Below are 21,149 nucleotides of genomic sequence, written 5' to 3'. Positions count from 1 at the left end.
ATCACCAGGACTTGGAATTTTGTGCTTCTTATACATCTTTGCCAGTACTGAACATTACCATCTTCAACAAAAGTTCTTTCCAGTTTTAATGTCTTTGATTACTAGTGAGATTGAACTTTTTAAAAAAAGGCTTATTGGCCATTTACATTTCCTTTGTAAATTTCTGTTTATTTTCATTTTTTCTTATATTTTTCTACATTTATTAAGAACACTTTAATTTCAAACACCTTCTAAATATTTTATAAATATGACAAAAACTTGACTGATGTGTTTACAGACTGCCAGACAGTTTAAACTTAAGTTATCTTGCCTACATCTATGGCTAGGCGAAGAGTCAGAAGACTTGAATTCTATTCCTTTTAGTTCGAGGATCAAATAAATTAACTTCTCCAAGTTCAGTTTTCTCATTAGTGTTATGAGAAATGAGAAAGCCTCTCCTTCTAACTTGTAAGAAATTTTATAGTACCAAATAGGAAAGTAATTGTATGGTTCAAACGTGAATAATATTGACCAAGTATGCTCTGCTCTTTGGCCAGGTAATGGAAAAAATACTTTCTGAAGCCTTTTTTTTTTTTTTTTTTTTGCTAGTAGGTAAAGATCTTTAAATAAGAAATTATAATTATTTGTTACTGGGAAACGGGTTTTGTATGAGAATTAAAATTCATGTAACTTTCTGAGTTTCAGTGTCTTAAGTTGTTAAAATATTATACAAATAATTTTGTATAGTGTAAGGTAAGATAAATTATATCTTAGAGAGCTGTCTACAAAGATATTTTCTGTAAAGGATAAAGTAGACTTTTCTGTGAATTTCTATTGGATTCAGTGCAAATCATTTTATTTTTACATATTTTTTAACTTCCTCAGCAAGGCAGTAATGTTGATCCTGGGATTGCATAATCCTTGCCTGCATCTCTTTAGGCAAAAGGTTTGAAGGTCCCTAAAGTACTAGGACTGGTTGCATAAATAGCATTATATACTCATAGTACAATATTATAAAGCTTTATCTGTGTAGCAAGAGTGATAAAATGCTTCTGTTAGAATTACTTTAGTTTTTCAGATTTTTTCCCCCTATGCAGTGATTAGTAACATAACATTAAGAGTTTATGCTATAGAATCTTTTTTTTAAATAATTTTTTTAAAGATTTATTTAGTCAAGCATACAAGAACTGGTGTACAGGCCAGAGGTGTGGGGGGTGATAGAATTCACCAGAGACAGAGTGGAGGACAGAACAGACAGATCGACCGAAATACACTGCTGAGGGGAGCAGTGGGTGAGTCAAGAGAGGTCTGCTGCACCTCTGCTACAGAATCTTAATGCCTGTTTTAAATTCTTTGTAACGCTGGGCAAATAACGGACTTCTTTGTGTTTCCATTTTTTTTTTTCATTGTAAAGCAAGGATAATAATAGCTACTTTAAGTACTTGGCTCAGTATATTAAAATAAATTACATAAAGTGCTTACATAGCATAGAGCCCATCACATTGTAGGTGCTCAATAAATATTAACTAATACTAATTTATGCTTTTAATATGTGTTTATCACGTACCTGCTTCGTTATAGTCCCAGGTTCTGAGGGATATAGCAGTGAACAAAACCAAGTTTTTGTCCCCATGGAGCTAATTTTATTAGTAGTAGGAGACAGATGCAAGTATAGGTACAATGTCAGGTGGTGCTAAGGGCAATGGAAAAAATAAAAAAACTAAGGTGAGAAGTCAACCTTGGAAAACAACACTGATAAGTGACTTTAATAAAGCAAAGGAATGAACCCATGGATATGTGGGGGAAGCGTATTTCAACACAGAGAAAACACACACATGTAGGAGCCCTGAGAAGAGGAATAGACTTTCATAATAGGATAGCATTGTGTGGAATGGTGGTAATCCCTTGGATCTTTCTTAGAATCTAACATTTAAAAAACCCTTCAATTCCTTTTTCACATGTTTTAGTATTAATAAAACAGCAAACATAACTGAAAAGTAAAAAGAAAAATATAGTGAGCTGCTGTATACTCCTACCTAGATTCAATAAATAGCATTTTATCATATTTGCTTCATCTGTAATTTTTTTCTGAAACAGTTCAAAGAATGTTACAAATATAACATCTTACCCATAAATAGTTAGCATAAATCTCTAAAAACTACTTTATTCTCCTGCATATAGTCACAGTCTCTCTTCACATTTGACAGAATTAACCATTTCTTAGTATCATAGTCTAATCTCATAGCCAGTATATCTTCAGATTTTCTCACCCTAAGGTTATTTTCTGTAAATGTTTCTGTAAACCAAAATCCACTAAAGGATTATGAATTACATTTAGTATGTTTCTTAAAGCTCTTAATATCTTGATTCTCCTGTCCCTTTTCTACCTATGACAATGACTTTTTGGATAAATGGGACCAGGTTTTTCATATTCTGAAATTTTCTGTTTCCTTTTGCTGTTGTCTAGTTGTTCTTCTGTTCCCTTATTTTTCAAAAAAGCAGAAGTTAAATTTAAGATTCCTTAAATCCATTAAACATTTTGGGTAAGACTACTCCGTGCTAACTTTTTAATGTTACATCTTATCCTAAAATTTGTTTTTCTCACTTATAGGCCATGTTTGATCACTGAGTTAAGATGAGACAGCTAATTCTCCCCATCATAAGATATATTTCCCCCTTTCCAATTAGCGAATAATCTATTGCTAGAGATACAAATAAAAACCGAAGAGATACCACTGCTCACCCCAAGAATGGCTAAAATTAAATAAAAAAGTATTGTTACTTTTGTTAAAAAGGATGTGGAGTTACTGAAACTCTTATACTGCTGGTCGGAGTGAGCACTTTTATAATGAAGTATGGGAAAGTATTTGGCAGTGCTTACTAAAGCTGAAGCTACATGTATTATATGAACCAGCAATTATATTCCTCAGTATTGTGCAATACAAATATGTCTGTGTGTGCTCCAAAAGACAGCTACAATAATATTCATAGCAGTATTATTTTGGATGGCCCGGGCTGGAAATAACATATTACATGAGTAGAGTGGATATATTGATTCTAATATATTCATATATTGAATATACTCCACAGTTTTGAAAAAGAATAAACTAAAACAATATACATACTGTCTTTAGATGTAACAACATGGACCTACCTCACAAATAATGTTGAACAAAAGAAACAAACTGTATTGTTCCATTATATTATATATATTCAAAAGCTGGGAAAATTTATAGAGGGTGATGAAAGATGCAATAGTGATTACCTTTGGGGAAGGATAATGGTAGGGAGAAGCTAGGAGCCTGTTTCTGGGTACACTCATATTCTGGATCCTAATTTGTAAGGTGATCATATAGGTGGATGCACTTTGTAAAAATCCATCAAACTATAAATACCCTTACCATTTCTGTTCTTTTCTGTGTGAATGTTACACTTGAATTAAAAAGTGTACCACAAAATTTTCAATATATATTGAAACAAATTCAGTTTGATTGATTTTAATTCCTCTACACTGTAACTAAATTATGCTTTGGCAAGACTGAAAAATTGCTTGCTTTGAATACAGTATTAAAAATGTAAAACTATGTGATATCAAATAACAAACAGTTCTTTTATGGCTTTAATGTATAGTTATCATCAGGGGTAACTTACTAAAATAATCTAGTTACCCCAAATTTCATTTTCTTAAAATATGATAATTGGGCATTAGTGAAAGGAAATTTAATGAAATAATCTCAAGAGAATAAATTTGGTATTAAAACACCTGGGGTGAAGGCAGAGATAATACTTTTATGTTTATAGACAGACATTTACCATTCTGGTGGAATTATTTCAGATAAAGTTATTTTGAATATTTCTGTGGAATATCAATTTTGACTGGTCCTGTTTGTAATAAATTTATATGTATTTCCATTTTATATTGAGGCAGGACTTGTTATATGTGAAATGCTTCAGACTTAAGCATTATGCAATTGTGACAAGAAACAAGTGAGACTATCTTTTTTATCTTTTTTTCACTAATGCCCACTATCCTTATATATAGTGTGATTTTGATGCTTTTTATAGTGATTCTGGAATTAATTTCCCTTTTTTGCTATTTAACTTTAAAACTGTAAAGCTTAGTTTTATTTTTGCATCAAACAAGTAAAACATGTTAAAATGGTTTGTTAAATTTTAGTCATGTTTTTCAAAACTCCAGGGAATGCCAGTGGAATTTTTGGTGTTACATGATGTTGATTTAATAATATCCCGTGTGGAAAACAATATACATACTGAGGAAATACAAGAAGATGACGATGATGACATGGAAGATCCAGATATGGGTAATACATTTTGTGACACTTACCCCTCCCCCCATTCCTTCCCAGCCTCCATAAGGTCAGTGAAATGTCAATGAATTATCATAAAATATATTCTTACTCAAGACTGTGAAGAAGTCGGAGAAAATGGATTATTTTTATTTTTAACCAGATGTTATTGATTTACCATTCCTTTACAAAACTATGATTCCAAGAGTAGAATTTCATACTTCTATACCTGTGTGTGCTTCACTCTCCACTGCCAAGCTCCCCGTGTCATCACTATCAAAATAACCCCTTCTACCCATTGATCTCACCCCCCAATCTCTTCCTCTGTGATAATCACAACATTTTTTAGTGTCATGAAATGCAGTGTTTATTTTTTTTAATGATTTATTTATTTATGCATACAAGAACTGGGTTACAGGCCAGAGATACAGGGGGGTAAGAGGATTCACCAGAGACAGAGTGGGGAACAGAACAGGCAGATTGACTGAAGTACACTGCTGAGGAGAGCAGAGAGGGCGAGTCAGGAGAGGTCTGCTGCGCCATGTGGGTAGCTCCCTGGCCAGGGATCGAACTCTTGCTGCAGTGGCTGTGGAGAGCTTCATAGGTTGCGTCGTAACCTCTTGCGCCACCATGGAGGCCCGAAATGCAGTGTTTAAAATTACCTTAAAATTAATATAGTGTAACTGTTATGCTTCGCAGATATGAACAGCCAGAGAATTGTGGTGCTGAATCTAATATTTATAGAATCTAATATTTTTCTGTGTGGGAGTAGAAACTGTATGGAAAATAATACTTTAGTTCTCTAAATATTGTCTTCCTCACTCCCTTTCCGTTTTTCATGCTGTCTTAGAGAATTAAGAATTTACTATAAAGTAGACAGACTAATAGAATGAATTCCCCATTAACTATTAGCTGGTGTCCCAAAACCACCATCAGCCTATGGATAATCCTATTACATTTATTCCATCCCTTATCATTTTGTAACAAATCTCAATCATAATTTTATCCATAAATATTTCCCTGTGTGTTTCAGGGTTACAGGGATCTCCTTTTAAAATTATCATATTAACTGCATTTATAAAATGAAAATAATTTTTAATATCACCTATGTAGTCAACATGGGCAATTCTATTTGCATCATGTTCTTTCAGTGCCTTTGTGTATGCAGTTCTATTTGCTATATATGCTTCTACTGCTTCTCTTTATAGCCTCCCTAAATTTTATTTTTCTTTTAATATTCGGCTAGTGTCAACTCCTCTAGGAAACTGTGTCTCTAATCAAGTTAGATGCTACTCTGTGTCACCATATAATTTTTATAAAAGGAATATTTACAAATTCAAAATATGTTTTTTACCATGTACATAGATAATGGATGGATAGGTGGAGGGGTGGGTGGTTAGGTCTGTTTACCTATCTGTGTTAATGAAATTTTTTAATGTAAAGATAATTGACAATATTATATTAGTTTCAGGTGTATAACTTAATGATTTGAGATTTGTATATATTGCAGTTTTTGAGTTTTTAATATATTCAAAATCTAACTGTGACTCAATGCATTTAAAATAAAATCCAGAATAAATTTTTGACTGTTATGTCTTCTTATGATCTAGCCACTGCATAGCGTAGAGTTTTTTCATGCCATTTATTCCTTCAGCCCATCTTGTTTTAGTCAAATTCTTTCCTTCAGTACCTAGTATATGCTGAGGCCATTTATAACTCTGAGCCTTGGCGTGTGTTATTCTATTTGCCTGAAAAATATCTTTTCTTGACTATCTGGTAGATTTTGAATCTTCCAGTTAAAATTTTCCTGTTAGAAACTCACTGTATCTTTACATTTTTAAAAATAAACTGATTACATTTTATAATTACATATTTATTCAGTGATCAGTTATTGACTGAATATCCTATAGCTTTATGTGGTTTGGTGCAGTATCTTCTTTGTTTTTACTTTGCCTATTGACTATAACAGTGTTTGTCATAGTGGAAGTTAAGTTAGTACTGTCAAATATGATAGGACCATTTTGGATAATGAGTTGCTAAATCTATTAGAACAGAAAAATCAGTATTCATATTACTTACATACATGTTTAAGTAATTGCTATAGAACTGCTTAAAATTTCAGTTTCTGGGTCAGGAAGCACCTCAATGTTATTTAAGATAAGAAACCAGAAAACTGGAAAGTTTTCTAAATATTGTGCATTTTAAGTATTTAGGTAGTATGAATTCAAAGTTTTTAAGTGCCAAATATTCATATGCTTGTCTGGGAGAACTTAAATATTTTTAGTCATATGTTTGTATTTACACTCTTTCCTTTACAGACATTCTAGATATTCAGGATGATGAGGTGGAAGAAACTGTTTACAGAGATAGGAAGACACAGTTATCTTTGGAACTTACAGTGGAACTAACAGAAGAGACATTTAATACGACAGTAATGACTTCTGACAGTATAGTGCTTTTCTATGCTGGCTGTGAGTATGAGCCCTAACAGGCGATTATACTACATATTGGACACTTGAAGTAGACACATTTTATTTTTGCATCCTGTATATTTCATGTTGTAAATGGCATTGCTCTTATATGTCCCAGGTAGAAAGTATATATTGAAACATTTACTTATTTAGCTGATTTGGGGGGGGGGGTTATAAAACTGATTATGTATATCTGACTTACAAATTGAAGGTTAATGATTATGGCAGATGTTTAGCTTATTTATTTAGAAATATTATTTTGATTAAAGCTAATGCTTTTAATATATTAATAGTTCTTATAGTTTTCATATATTGCTTATATCTTCAAATAATAGCCTTTCAATTATATTTCTTGCAGTATTAATGCAGAAAATTAGTTACATTTGGAACTCTCTTAAATGTTTGAATAATATTGAATACTAGACTTATTTATTATCTATTAAGTAATAACATTTATTAAGATTTATTTATTAAGTAATAACAACTTTGGGAACCTCCACAAATCTGTTATTTATAACTTTAGACACTTTGGAGATATGCATGTTACAATATATGTTGAATTTTTTATTTTAATATAGGGCAAGCAGTATCCATGGCATTTCTGCAATCCTATATTGATGTGGCAATTAAATTGAAAGGTATTGTACGGCGGTAGGCATGCTTATTTTCTTGCTTTAAGTCGTAACTATTTGTAAAACTGCTATGCTAAAAAACTAAATATGCTGAATATAAAGCCTCAGATAGTTATTTTTTTGTCTCCAAGTTTAACTTAATGAACCATGAGTTTCAAAATATCCAGAAGGATTTACTCTGATTGTCTTCATGGAACTTTTCTATCTTTAAGAGAATGTAGAGAGCGCATTAAGGACTTGTAGCTACAAGTTAATCCAATATGATAAATATTATTAAATAAGTACTAAATATTGTAAAATGAAAATGTGATAGGTAAGACCTATTCTCACCTAGTCCGATGAAAAGTCAAGATCCCAGTGCTCTTGACTCTATGTACTTAACTCTTCATGGTCTAGAATATTTCTTATTAGCGAGGATCTTTTCATTTTAGTTGTCTCATGAAACTTGATTTAGTTGTAGGCAAGTAATTCAAGGAATGGACTGTAAATCAAAATGTCCATACCCCCAAATGAACAAAGCAATAGAGAGAAGTAAGGTCGCCTGTTAGTAAGAGAAATAATGTGTGTATAATGTGTGTCTAATGTTTTATAAACATTTGAATAAGACAGGACGTATTGTTTGTGTTAGATATGGTTTCCTCCTAGTTTGTTTTCCTTATAAATAAATGCTATTATGGCTAAATAGGTTTATTCTGGCTTACTCTGGGAATATATCTACTGCCATTTGTTTTTTGGGATACTAGTTTACAGGTTCTTTCATTATTGAGTGCACCCTCTATCTAGCTTACTGGACTTGGTGCTTTGCCTTACATTACAGAATATGTTTTTTAATAATTGTTGACTAAATGAATAAGCTAATATAGCAGAGTTTCACAAATTTTGTTTTATTTAGTGGAAAACATGTACTGGTATATGAGTTATATGTTGGAGACTTTTATGAATTCAGAAAATTGATTCTAGGAAATCAACCCTAAATGTAACATGTAATAAAATCAGAGATTTAAAAGACAGGTTTTGAACTATTTCTCCTCCATTCAATTCCCAACCACATTTGATCTAACTTTTGATTATTTCATTACCCAAATAAAGTGATGATTAAGGGTTATCCCAACTTTTGAAAAAAGCAAATCCTCCTATTCTCTTTCAGATTCTCCTTTATAGTTGCAGTCTATGGGCATATTTAAATTTCTTTTAAGTTCTCCATTCTTATTTGCATGTAATCAGAAGAAAGTAAAAGGCAGGTGAAAATAAAAACCATAATGAAATAGTAATTGGATAATGTAGCTAAATGATAGAATAGGTTTCTCCCAACCCATTCGGCTAGATACCAAATGAAAATGGAAAAAGATTCTTTTACTTTTTTCTCTTTTAATGACCAAATAAAGTAGACTACCTGATCGTCAATGCAATGACTGATTTGTATATGGATGTAGAAAAATCAGATAAACAGCCTAGGACTTGGTTTTCTTTTTCAACTAGTGTGTTCTTTATGAATAACAATCTTTTACTAGTTAAATCTTAGATAATGAAATATTTTGAAAGTACAAGGGGCTCAATGTAGAAATGCATTGAAAAGCTACCTACAGTGTCTTATGTCTGAATTGAAACCTAAACTACAACTTTGTGAATTAGGAAAACTGTTGTAATACTATAGATATTTAGTCCTAAACCTTTCATACTTTTGGGGAAAAGCCACTTTACATCTTTTAGTTCAAGACGATGAAGACTTTTATTTTCAGTCACAAGGTGGCAGCAAATATCAAGATTTTTTTTTTATACTTAGGTAGTTTAAGAGAATTTTTTTTTCCCCTTTAAATTCAAAATCCCATTAGAAAGCACTGTGTTGATCAAGTATATGGAATGTAAGACAAATTCAAATGATTAAAGAGTAAAACTGTTTTACAGGACAGAAAATAAAATATTAAACTGATAACTTCTGTTAAATTTTAGTGACATGTTTGAGTATTTTTTTTTTTTTTTCAGTTTAAAGATAACATCAAAGATTTCTACTTGGACTGCAGGGACAAAAGAATCATAAAATTTTTTTTGCAGTCATCACCTGTTATAGGAGTTTACCAAAGGGAAAGAACTACATTTGTAATTACACTATATTCCATACTTGGGTGGTAATATAATATGGTACACTGTATAAACAAGCATCATTGGCTATTTATTGACTAACCGATTAAACTAAAGGATACGAGAACCTGGTCGTGAAGTCACTTAGCACATCTGATGATAGAAAGGATAAAGATTTCTCTTTGTGAAGTACTCAATATTCAGGTACTGATAGACCTTAGTGTAAAAATTGACAATTTGTTCATTAAGGAATATGAGGGTACTTTCCACAAGTTTTTTCTGGGTACATTATGGAACTGACATTGTCCTAGGCAGTAGATACATAATGGCAAATAAGATAGAATACACCAACCTGTATTATCCAAAAGATTGCTAACACTAAATCTGAAGTCATAAATTATTGTATCTACAAAAGTTTAAAATATGTAAGTGAATTTTCAATATTAAAAACTTATTGATAAATACTAAAATATTGCATTTCATAATTTTAATCCTATGATTTGGTTACATCCTAAATTAGGATATATTCTAAATTGTTAAACAAAGATTCCTTCCTTGATCTAATATGTTATAAAAGTTTCCTTTTGTTTGGATTTATTCCTTTCAGTGGCTGACTTATATGTTGCTTGTTTTATTTAGATTTTGACTCTTTCTATCCAATGAAATGATATTTTGGAGAACTTTACATAGTCTGTTATAGAACAAGTAGGAGTTTTCTGTGGGAATCCACTCTATTTTCCTAAGCTGAGAGGAAATTACATTATACAGACAGGATGGGTACCCAGAGCCCTAAATGAGTTTCAAGTGTGTCATTTATTCACCTGCATAAGCTGTATCATGTGCACAGACTGCTCCAGATGGTGGAAAATCAATGATGAGGAAAACAGACACAGTTCCTACTCTCCAGGAGTAGATAGAGAGAGCCATTAATCACATAACCACACCGATGTGTACATAATTACATAATGAGATAAGGGAGGAAACAGTTCTCTAAGAGCATAGAAACCTGATGAGGATGAGGGTATTAGAGAAGTCTTCCATGAAGTTGTCACATATGCAGAGATCTGAAGGGATGAGAAAGGCCACACTCAGGTGGGGGTGGGCTGGAAACAAAACGTATTTGAGTTTTGAGAAGTTATCTCTAACGTCATTGTAGAAACATACTGAATTCTAGCTAGCTATCTCTGGCTTCAGTGTAGAAACATTGAAATCAGGGAGATGAATTAGGAGCCTCTTGTAGTTATCCAGAAGAAATGATGGTTAGTAAAGAGAAATGGACAGATGAAGAGATAACTAAATATTAGATGGTATTGTTGAAAGGATATGTACACTGATTTTATTAGACATGGAAGGCTTAGGAATGGGGAGGCATGAAACATAATACTTTATTTTTTGAGTTCTACAGGAATAGCAGTATTCACCAATATATACAGGAAGGAAACAATAGTTGGTTTTAGATACTGAGAGGAAATTGAGAAACAGTATGGATACATGGGTCTAGAACTTTACAGAGGACTCTGGGCAAAAAATTTAGATTGTTAATGGTTATTTAGATTATCTAGGAAGAGAGTGTAGAGCAAGAAGACAAGCCATCTTAAGCTAAACCTTGAACTTCCAGTTGTACTGGCAAAGAGGCTGCAAAAGGGATCAAACAAGAGCTGGTAGCGAGGTGGGAAAGAAGTAGGGAAAGGTATTGCAAAAAATCAAGGTATGTCAGCAGGTGTGTTTTACATTGTTAAGAAGTTAAAATAAGACATTTGAAAAAAATTATGTTGTTAAGTTAAAATGGGGTTATAAAAATAAAAATATTAATGATTCTCAACAACTGAGTTTTCTTCATTAACATTTATAAAAGTGCATTTTCCTTTTATTTAGGCCAATCCACTATGCTGCTTACTAGAGTAAACTGTGCAGATTGGTCTGATGTATGTACTAAGCAAAATGTTACTGAATTTCCTGTTGTAAAGATATACAAGGAAGGCAAGAAACCAGTATCTTACGCTGGTATGTTAGGAACTGAAGAACTCCTAAAATTTATCCACCTGTAAGTATTCACCTACATCTTAAATGTTTAAATTATTTAGGTCTATAAAAGCCTAATTCCCATACTTTGTTGACACACATTGAATAGATGAAAGCAGATACTATAAATGAGATGAAAGGATAAATAACAATAAGGAGAACCTATCTACATTCCATCAGTTTAGGGGCAATAGATATTTTGTCTAATGAGGGTGATTTTTTTGTTTAGAATAGTTAGTAATTGGGCCTCCCTCGTGGCCCAGGGGTTAAAGATAATGCTATCAAGCTATCAATAGCTACTGCAGTAGGAGTTGTATCCCCCACTGGCCAGGGAGCAACCCACAAGGTGCAGCAGACCTCTCCTGTCTCATCCTCCTCTTCCCTCAGCAGTATATTTCAGTACATCTGCCTGTTCTGCTCCCTGCTTTCTCTGGTGAAACTTCTCACCCCCTGCACCTCTGGCTTGCATCCCAGTTCTTGTATGCGTAAATAAATAAATCTTTAAAAATAAAAAAGAATAGTATGTAATTGTCTTCATTTCTCCAGATATTTATCCAGTGGAAGTAGTGATTGCTAAATTCAATGTTGTTTTTTTATAAGCTGAAGAGTTTCTTTCAAAATTAATTTTGATTGTAGTTGTATATTCATTTAGTAACAGGATTTCATGCCCAGTGACCATAACATCTGTCCAAGAAGCAGAAGAATATTTAAGTGGGAAATTATATAAAGACCTGATCTCCTATTCTAGTGTGTCAGTACTGGGATTATTTAGTCCAACCATGACAACAGGTAAGTAGAGTTGACCTTTTAAATTACACAATAGATACTTAAAATTTTGTTTACTGCTTTTTAAAATAATATTTTAAATAAAGATAACTTACACGGAATTTTGAAAATACAAAGACATTTGAAAAAAATTAAAACTATCCTCTAATTATTTAGAGTTGTTAAATGTTGATGCAATTCCTTCCCTCTTTTTCTGTGTACTATTTATTGCATATTTATAAACATTTAATGTAATTGGGTTACTTCTAGGTTAATGTCTTGCTATTTTTATTTAATATTATATCGGTGCAGTTTATTCCAGGTGATTATGTCTTCAAAAATCATCTCTCTATAATATTTGATATAATGAATAAGCCATAATTTAGCTGTTTACCAATAAACAATATTTACGTTGTTTCCTTTTTCCTTTTTCCCAGTGTGCTACTAAAAATAATTTTATTTATGAATCTTTGTGTAGTAGAGCTAATAGACTTCTTGTGGGACAATAACTTTGTCTTCTATACACTTTATGTTATATGCATTACTTTTAAAATGGAGTTTTATTCTTTGTCTAATGAATTATTATGAGAGTTTTTATATACTTGATTATTATGCTTTTGTCATTTTGTTCAAATAATTTCCCCCTATTTCATTGCTTGCTTTTTAACTTTGTTTAATAATAATTTTATGTGTAGCAGTTTAAAACTTGTTTTCAAATCTATTGAGTTTGAGAGTTCTTCCATTGCTTTTAGCTAATAGAAAATCTCTATCAGCCTTAATATTCACCTATATTTTCATTTCACTTTCATTTATAATATTGTCCTACTCTAATATATATTTTCTTCTTGCTTTGAATATAACTTAATCTTTTTTCAAATGTGGTAAAACATATAATAAAATTTACCATCTTAATCATTTTAAAGCATATAGTAAACTAATATTATGTATATTTACATTGTTGTCTAAATAATCTCCAGAACTTTTTCAGGAAAAACTGAATCATTGTACCTATTAGCCAACTACTCTGCATTCCTGTAGCCCCTGGCAACTGCCTCTGGGTACCTCATAAAAGTGGAATCACACAGTATGTCTTTTTGTGATTAGTCTATTTTACTTAGTATAATGTCTGCAAGGTTCATCCATTTCTAGCATGTCTTAGGATTTCCCTCATTATTAAGGATGAATATCTATACTACATTTTATTTATCCATTCTTCTGTAGATGGACACTGGATTATTTCCACCTCTTCTTGGCTACTGTAAATAATGTTGCACTGAACATAGATGTACATAGATCTCTTTGGGACCCTGCTTTCAATTCATGTGGATATATACCCAGAAGCAGAATTGCTGGGTCATATGGAAATTCTATTTTTAACTTTCTGAGGAATCTCTCCTTGTTTTCCATGGTGGTTGTATCATTTTACATTCTCACCAATAATGTGCAAAGGTTCTGATTTCTGCGCATCCTCACCAACACTTGTTATTTTCTGTTTTTTTCATTTTAGCAGTTTTTAATGAAAGTTGTATATGAGATTACTTTACTCCTGTATCTCCTCAATTGTTTCTTCCTCGCATTAGCCCTCTTTCTTTCCTATGTGGCAAGATTTGGCTTTGTGTTCTAGGATCCTTTTATGGTCTTTGTCTGGTGATAGCTACCAGTCTTTCAATTTTTCTGTAGTTTCAAAATTAAATTTATGGTACCAGCGAAAGAATATGCTGGGGTGAGTACCCACATCAACGGCTGTGCCATTCACTTTCTCCCTTAATATTTTCTTAGACTCCTACTCTTTATATTTTTTTCTTGCTTCATGGGAATGTCTTTCACATATTTCACCCTTAAATGGAAGTTACAATAGGTTTATTTTTTTTTCCTGACCTATAATATTGGTGAAAATATTTTTCTCTTGCTGTTGTTTATGGATGGCCTCTTCATTAGGTAACAAAATCCTCAGTGTTTTTTATCACATGCTGGCTCTTACCTAGCACAGATTCTTACCCAGTGAGCCATCGTGATCCCTTCTTGTTTTTCTCTTATTTAAGATGAATTTCAAATTGAGAGAAATATTTTAAGAATTTTGGTATAGGAAGAGGTTCCCATGTCCAGTGATACACTTGTGATTATTTGCGTTAGAGTGGATAATATTAAATACTAATTAACTTTTCTACAAATTTAAGTCTAGTAATTTGCCCCCTCTACCTGGTGTTAAACATATTTTAAAATAAAAGTGAAAAGAGCTTATTGGAAAGAAATACTGAGAATATTAATGTGTATACTATGGCTTACCTTCTTAGACAAAATCCCTGGAGAACATAGCCTTTTATTTTGCGGTCTTTATGAAAAATCATGCGGTGAACGAGCCTGTGCTTTACTTCTCTGTTTCTAATGTTTTTGCTCTTACTGTTGACCTTGCCTTTTATCTACCTCACATGCTGATGCCCAGAAATTTTCATTTGTTATTTACACTAGGCATGTTTCAAAAAATAGTCTTCAGATAATAAAAAGCACAAATACAATAAAATCATTTAAACAAATATAAAAATCAAGCAATAAAAGAGTAGGGAATAATTATGTAGAATATCTAGAAAACAAATATTGATAATAAAACTTCATAAGTAATCTGATAGCAGTTAGAAACAGTGGTGAAAATTTTACATTTTATCATATTTTTAAATGATAAATAAATGGCAACTTAGAAGTTAGGATGCTGACTCACCCATAGACAAGACTTCTCCCTGATTGTAAGTGCTGAGAGAAATTTTTCATACTGTTTTATATAGGAGATCAACATAAGGAACAGTGTACTGATCATATTTCTGTACAAATGAAGATAAAATTTGCATGTAACTATCTCTACTGAAGTCAAAAGCATAATGTTTAATTATATTTAGGTGGTTCTAGTGATCCAGAATGATAGCATCTGGATATGATATTTTTATTAATTCAATTAATTATTCCCAGCCTTTCCAGTCAGCTATTATCAGGTTGTCTTTATTCTTGTTTGTTTGTTTTATTTTTTGGAGGCATTCACTTGATAGTTCCTGGTCTTTCAGTGTCCACTGAATGAGAAAATGTATAACAATGAAAGGCTATTATGAATTTATTAACATATCTGTGTATGTTTGTGTCACTCAAAAAAGCCAACTGCTCTTAACATCTGTTGAGCACTTATTTTATGTCAGATATTGATTTTTTATTCATATAGATTTTAATATCTGAAGACTAATATGATGTTATTTCTATGAGGGCAGAAATGTCTATTATCTGTCCACTGGTGTATCAGCTGGATACCTGTACTGGAAAGCTACTATTTTTTTCTTTTGTAATTAATAAATACCTGTGATGAGATAATTTAAAACTCTATAAATAATCTATTTTTCATTGTATTTTTGTATTCCATTTCTAGAATCCATTGCTTGAAAAAACTATTATTGTGATATCTGCCAGGTGGAAATTTTCTAACTTCATTATTCCTTTTACATTATTAGTTGTAATAATACTTATATACTATACTTATACTATTCTTATACTACTATAAGAAAGAGCTTTCCCTTTCATTTGTTTATCAGTATGGATACCTGAATATTATTTTATTCAATAGGTGATCAGTTACTATCATTAGTTTGCTCCAGTTGTCTCAGTATGGGTTGGTAGACACCCCTTCATTCTGACTCCTATGCCTGTCTGACATATCTCCATGATTCTTTGAATATGTCCTTTTGGCATGAGATCTTCCTATCCCTATTCCTAGAATCATCTGTTTTTCCAAAGAGCCAGGAACCTTTCTGTGGGATATTGAATTTAGAAACAAAGATCTAAGATTGGATCTAAGATTGCTTTTAAAATTGGATTCTACTTTGGAGTAGTCTTAATTCTTTACTCTTTCTGCTGACAGAGCTTAAAAATAGATCTAGAGTTTAAAAGTAGATCTTAAAAGTATGTATAAATAAGACCATTAATAAAATGTGATAGTGGAAAAAAAACAGTAATGTTAAGTGAATGTATTTATTGTCTGCAATTAAAATATGTTTATGGATAAACAAAATATTGTAGATCACCATTAATATTACACCCCAAATATACTTACAGTGGCTTAAAAAACTTTATTAGATAATTGAATATTTCCTTATGTCTGGAGTTGCCGTATATTCTGATTGATAGTAATTTTCACCAAAAAGGAGAAGAATATACCTGGTTTTAAATGTTCAGGGAAAAATTTACATTCTGATTTATTGGAAATGGGTATGAATCTGAGGTCTATAGCCTTAAAAATATTCTTGAGTAGAGAGGTTTCTTCTGTATGAAGAGATTATGTGGCAATACTAGTGTAATATTCTGCTGTTACTTAAAAAACCAAGGTAAGCAGAAACAGATTCTGTTATATAATTGCTGTAGATAATCAGTTATTGATCAGAATTTAGAAATGGAAGTATAGGCACCGAGTCATTTTTTGTAAATTTTTTCTACTTTGGTGTAGCATTGGCTAAGGAAAATATTTTGATGGGTTAATAGTTTCTCATTAAAATCAATGTAAATGAGCTGCTGATTGCCCTTTCCTGCATACTTGGTTTTTAATTTTGTGAAAAGTTTGCATCCTTTTAAGAGAAAATGATCTTGTGGTTACCTGATGTTGAAGTGTTAATTTTCACACCATAAATACATGCTTACTGCTAAGGTATGGATCTTTGGGGTTCAACATGCACAGATTACAAGGTGCTTTATGAATCAATTCTTCCATCATCATCTTTCTGTTTCTGTTTGAATCCTGTGTCCCATTCTTGCAGTGAGCTGAGCTACTCTTTGGCCTTCACTTGACAAGGATATATCATTTATATAAATACACCTCTGCTCTCTCTCATTATTAGTCTACAACTATTTAACTCAAACTTGCTTTTTGTGTTGTAAGATGGTTACTAGTATTATCCAGAATTTGTTATTATTTATGAAAATGTGTGCAGAAATCTACAGAAACAATAATTTTAATTTTGAATATGTGAAACAGAACAAATGAAGAAAGACTAACATACAAAAACATCCTAGTTCAAAACTAACAGAAACACATTATATAAGATTCTGGAAGTAAAAACAAAAACAAGACACAAAACCCTCACAAAGCATTGTTAGAAGGCTAGATTTCCAGTGTTCTATTTTTTTCTATATATATCGGCACTTTAAAATTTTGTGGGTATGGTGTGTATATTATGACACATACCTGCTTCTCTATCCTGAATGCATATAGGTCAGCTGTCTCCAATTACTCTGCCTTACAGTAAATTAAAAAGCAATAAATATTTATTCAGTAAATCTCTATGATTAGAGTGCTATAAATCTTACAAATTACATTTAGAGTATATTTGTTTTGGGAACCATAGTTGCATTGTATCAATTTATGCTTCTGTGGTAATCAACTGTCATAAAAAGAACACAGATTTATTTCAAACCACTAAGTTATGTAAAGTCTGCACTTGAATACTTATTTTTGTAATTAATAAAGCACTTCCATTGATAGACCTGCTCATCTGTTGAATAGCACACATAATTTTGAAAATTTCTGGGTTTTGTCTTTTTATAGCAAAAGAAGATTTCACTGAAGCAGGAACCTACCTAAAAGGATGTGTTATCACTGGACTTTATTCTAAAGAAGATGTTCTGATACTGTAAGTTTATTGGTCTTCTAACTTTAGAGAGGAAAAGGTTTGCAAAATAGTATTCTGTCTTTACACAATTGAAAAAGATAGGGCAGCAACATAACTTTTAATTTATCACTGTGAGTCCTGGTTTCCTCATCTGTAAAATGGGGGTGATAGTTCCTTCTTTTTTTTAATTGTTGCATAGAATTGGGGTGTAGGCTGAGGTGCGGGGGGTGAGAGGATTCACCAGAGAGAGAGTGGGGAGCAGAACAGGTGGGTTTACTGAAATACACTGCTGAGGGGAGCAGCCGTGAGACAAGAAAGATGTACTGTGCCAGGGGATAGAACTCATGCTGTAGTGGTGAGAGTGCTGAGACTTGACCCCTAGGCCACCAGGGAGACCTGATAGTGGCTTCTTAATAGAACTGTCCTGAGGATTCAACAAAGACTTAAAGTGCCTATGTTAGTACTTTGTAGGCTTCTAAATGTAATAAATGCCCATCTCCTTGCTCAGCAGTATGGTGGAACTGTCCAAAATGTTGGTGAACCATTCAGTCAATGTGTTTCAAATCCTATTTAGACATTTACTTGATGAGTAAATTATGTAGAAAAAAAAATTCTGCCTAGATTATCTTTTGCTTTCTTTTAATCTGCGTTTGTCAAGGCTCCTGAACTTCCTCAGAGAGCCTCACATAGAAGATTGTTTGTCTGAAATTCATTTTTCACTTAGTAGGAACACTTCCCATTTGTCTGCCTCCCACTATAATCTTCTGCCTTAATTGTTTATATTTTTGATGACTTCTATATTCTAGTTGAGAATTTTAATACTACATTTCTTCACAGGTCAAATAAATACTCTGCGCCTCTACCAGCCCTGCTGCTTGCCAGACACAAAGAAGACAAAATAGAGAGCATTCCATTAGTTAACACCCACGTTCAGGACATAGTTCAAATAATAACAAATGCATTCCTGGAAACATTTGTGAGTATACTTGATAATTAGTGTGTTGTTTGAAGTGAGAAAATCTAGATCAGTTAAAGATAATATAATAAATGATTTTCTGGCTTTTGTTGGCACAATGGATACATGATATTCTATAAACTGATGATTCAGTGGTTTTTATTTCACTCTAATTTATGGTTCACTCATTTATGCATACAGCTTCTTTAGTCTACTGCCAAAAGTTTACATGTCTTTGGGTTATTTTTATTGTGGAGAATAGTGTGGCTGGTGGCCAGTTGAACTACTTAATCTAGGCTGAAACTTGGTATAAAGCATCTGGATTCCAGAGATTCAGTGTGCCTGGCTTCACATCCTTGCTCACTTCCCTACTCACTGCACCTTAATTTCTGTGTGCTCCAGTTTCCAATTGCATAAAATGTAGGTGGTGGTAGCATCTGCCTTAGCATTACTGTGAAAACCCAATGAAGTAGGTGTATAGTGTATACAGAGCTTTGTGTATTCTATTGTTGGCCCCTGGCATACTTCATTCTCCATTCTCCAGATGTTGCATATGCCTTAACACCATCACCTGTCCTCACAATGATCCCTCTATCTGGAAGCCCTGCTCTAGGACATACCTCAAGTCTATCAAAAGCTTATTCTTTATCCCTGGGCCAACTGAATTATCACTTCCTAAAATCATCCATGAACTTCTTACGTTGCTTTTTAGCATGTTAAATTTTGACCCAATAGGTTTCCATGTTTTTTTCCCCATGTTTCCATGTTCCATACTTGATTTTTTTTCTAAAATCATAGCAATTTGTATACCTGTCTTCTGTAAAGCATGAACTTTTGAAAGGCATGGAAAATATTGGGGTTTTTTTTTGATTCAGTATGACGTGGGTCTAGTTTCACTCTCTTCTCTGTGTTGCTGTGTGACTTTAGCAAGTTTGCTCCTCTGTGTTGCTTTCCTCATCTGTCAGTTTAGGATTATTTATCTGATAAAGGATGATTTAATTGGACTCCTAGGTATATCCAGAAGATAAACCAATAGAGATGAAGGTAAAAATAGAAAATGGTTGATGATTTAAATATCTTAAATCATTGCTATATTTTGCCCACAATATATTAGCAGCGTTTGTTGCTCTTTCCAGTTCATGTTAACAGCCTAGACAAATTGTCTTCTACAAATGAAAAATGATTATTCTCCCTTAATAAAAATGGTAAAAGGTTAAGATACCTTATTTCTTGTTAAATTCTTTCTTTCAGTTATTTTGAAACCAAAAGAAATGAGGTAGGTTTTTTGATTTGTTTTAATTTTTTTTAGTAAAAAGTCCATGATATTGAAAAGTAAAATTTAATTGTAAGTAAGCATAGGTATTAAAAGATTTAAAGAGCTCAGCTTACCTTTATAAAAAAGATTTTATTGAAGTACCATTGGTTTACATCATTGTTAGCATTTTGGAAGTGTAGGATTTCCCTCTTCAGGCATAGTCACCTTGGCATAGCATACCCACCAGCAAGGCACCCACAGTCCCCCACCAGTCTGTTGTGCTCACTCCCAAACCTGTTCCTTGTCCCTTCCCTACCCATCCTCCTTTGGATGCCTCAGTTCTATGCTTAGCTTTTAAGGGCCGACTTTAAAGTTTGTCTTTGACTCTGTTTGTTTTTTCTATATTTCATATGTCAGTGACCCAGCAGTATTTAACTTTCTCCTCCTGGCTGATTTCCCTGTAGCATAATCCCTTCTAGCTCTATGCATGTTGCTGCAAATGACATGGATTTCATGTGTTTTCTGTATGTTGGCTAATATGGCACAGTCTTTTCTTTTACAGCCAGAAATCACTGTGGAAAATCTTCCCTCATATTTAAGACTTCAGAAACCATTACTTATTTTGTTCAGTGATGGTAACATAAATCCTCAATATGAAAAAACAATATTGAAGCTGGTAAAAGATGAGCACTTGGATTCACTTACCCCTTGTTGGTTAAATCTGTAAGTATATTTTTATTTTTTATTATGTTAAAGGTAACTAAAGCATAATTATTGTGACATTTTCACCAATGAAACTCTCTAAATCTATCATGGGGTTAATATTATGGAACCAATGTGTATTTCCATACATATATTTTAGTAACTAAGTTCCCTCAGATGGTCCAATCTTGTTTTAGATTTAATTCTATGATAAAATTCTTTTTTTTGGCCAAGTGGTATTTTTTCCCCTTTCTTTATTGATGTATTATTGACAAGTAGAGTTATGAAGTATTTAAAGTGTGGTAGTGATGATTTGCTATATATACATTGTTAAAGGATTTCTACC

The 21,149-nt window shown here is 32.5% G+C and overlaps 1 protein-coding gene across 3 annotated transcripts in view; it reads left to right on the top strand.

Moving 5' to 3' along the window:
* The window catches only part of TXNDC16 (thioredoxin domain containing 16), an 81,772-nt gene that overhangs the window by 50,929 nt on the left and 9,694 nt on the right, over nucleotides 1-21,149 (top strand). For all 3 annotated transcript variants that reach the window (XM_037503344.2, XM_037503342.2, XM_037503345.2), the window contains 8 exons: nucleotides 4,178-4,301; nucleotides 6,605-6,757; nucleotides 7,336-7,395; nucleotides 11,344-11,512; nucleotides 12,143-12,279; nucleotides 17,828-17,912; nucleotides 18,729-18,867; nucleotides 20,664-20,824. In XM_037503344.2, the coding sequence (XP_037359241.1) occupies nucleotides 4,178-4,301; nucleotides 6,605-6,757; nucleotides 7,336-7,395; nucleotides 11,344-11,512; nucleotides 12,143-12,279; nucleotides 17,828-17,912; nucleotides 18,729-18,867; nucleotides 20,664-20,824 (1,028 nt within the window). The remainder of the gene's footprint in view (nucleotides 1-4,177; nucleotides 4,302-6,604; nucleotides 6,758-7,335; nucleotides 7,396-11,343; nucleotides 11,513-12,142; nucleotides 12,280-17,827; nucleotides 17,913-18,728; nucleotides 18,868-20,663; nucleotides 20,825-21,149) is intronic.

The sequence above is a fragment of the Talpa occidentalis genome, unplaced genomic scaffold (genome assembly GCF_014898055.3).
Source record: "Talpa occidentalis isolate TD23 unplaced genomic scaffold, MPIMG_talOcc4v2.1 talOcc4.11, whole genome shotgun sequence".
Lineage (NCBI taxonomy): Eukaryota > Metazoa > Chordata > Mammalia > Eulipotyphla > Talpidae > Talpa > Talpa occidentalis.
This window is presented reverse-complemented; position numbering and strand designations above follow the sequence as displayed.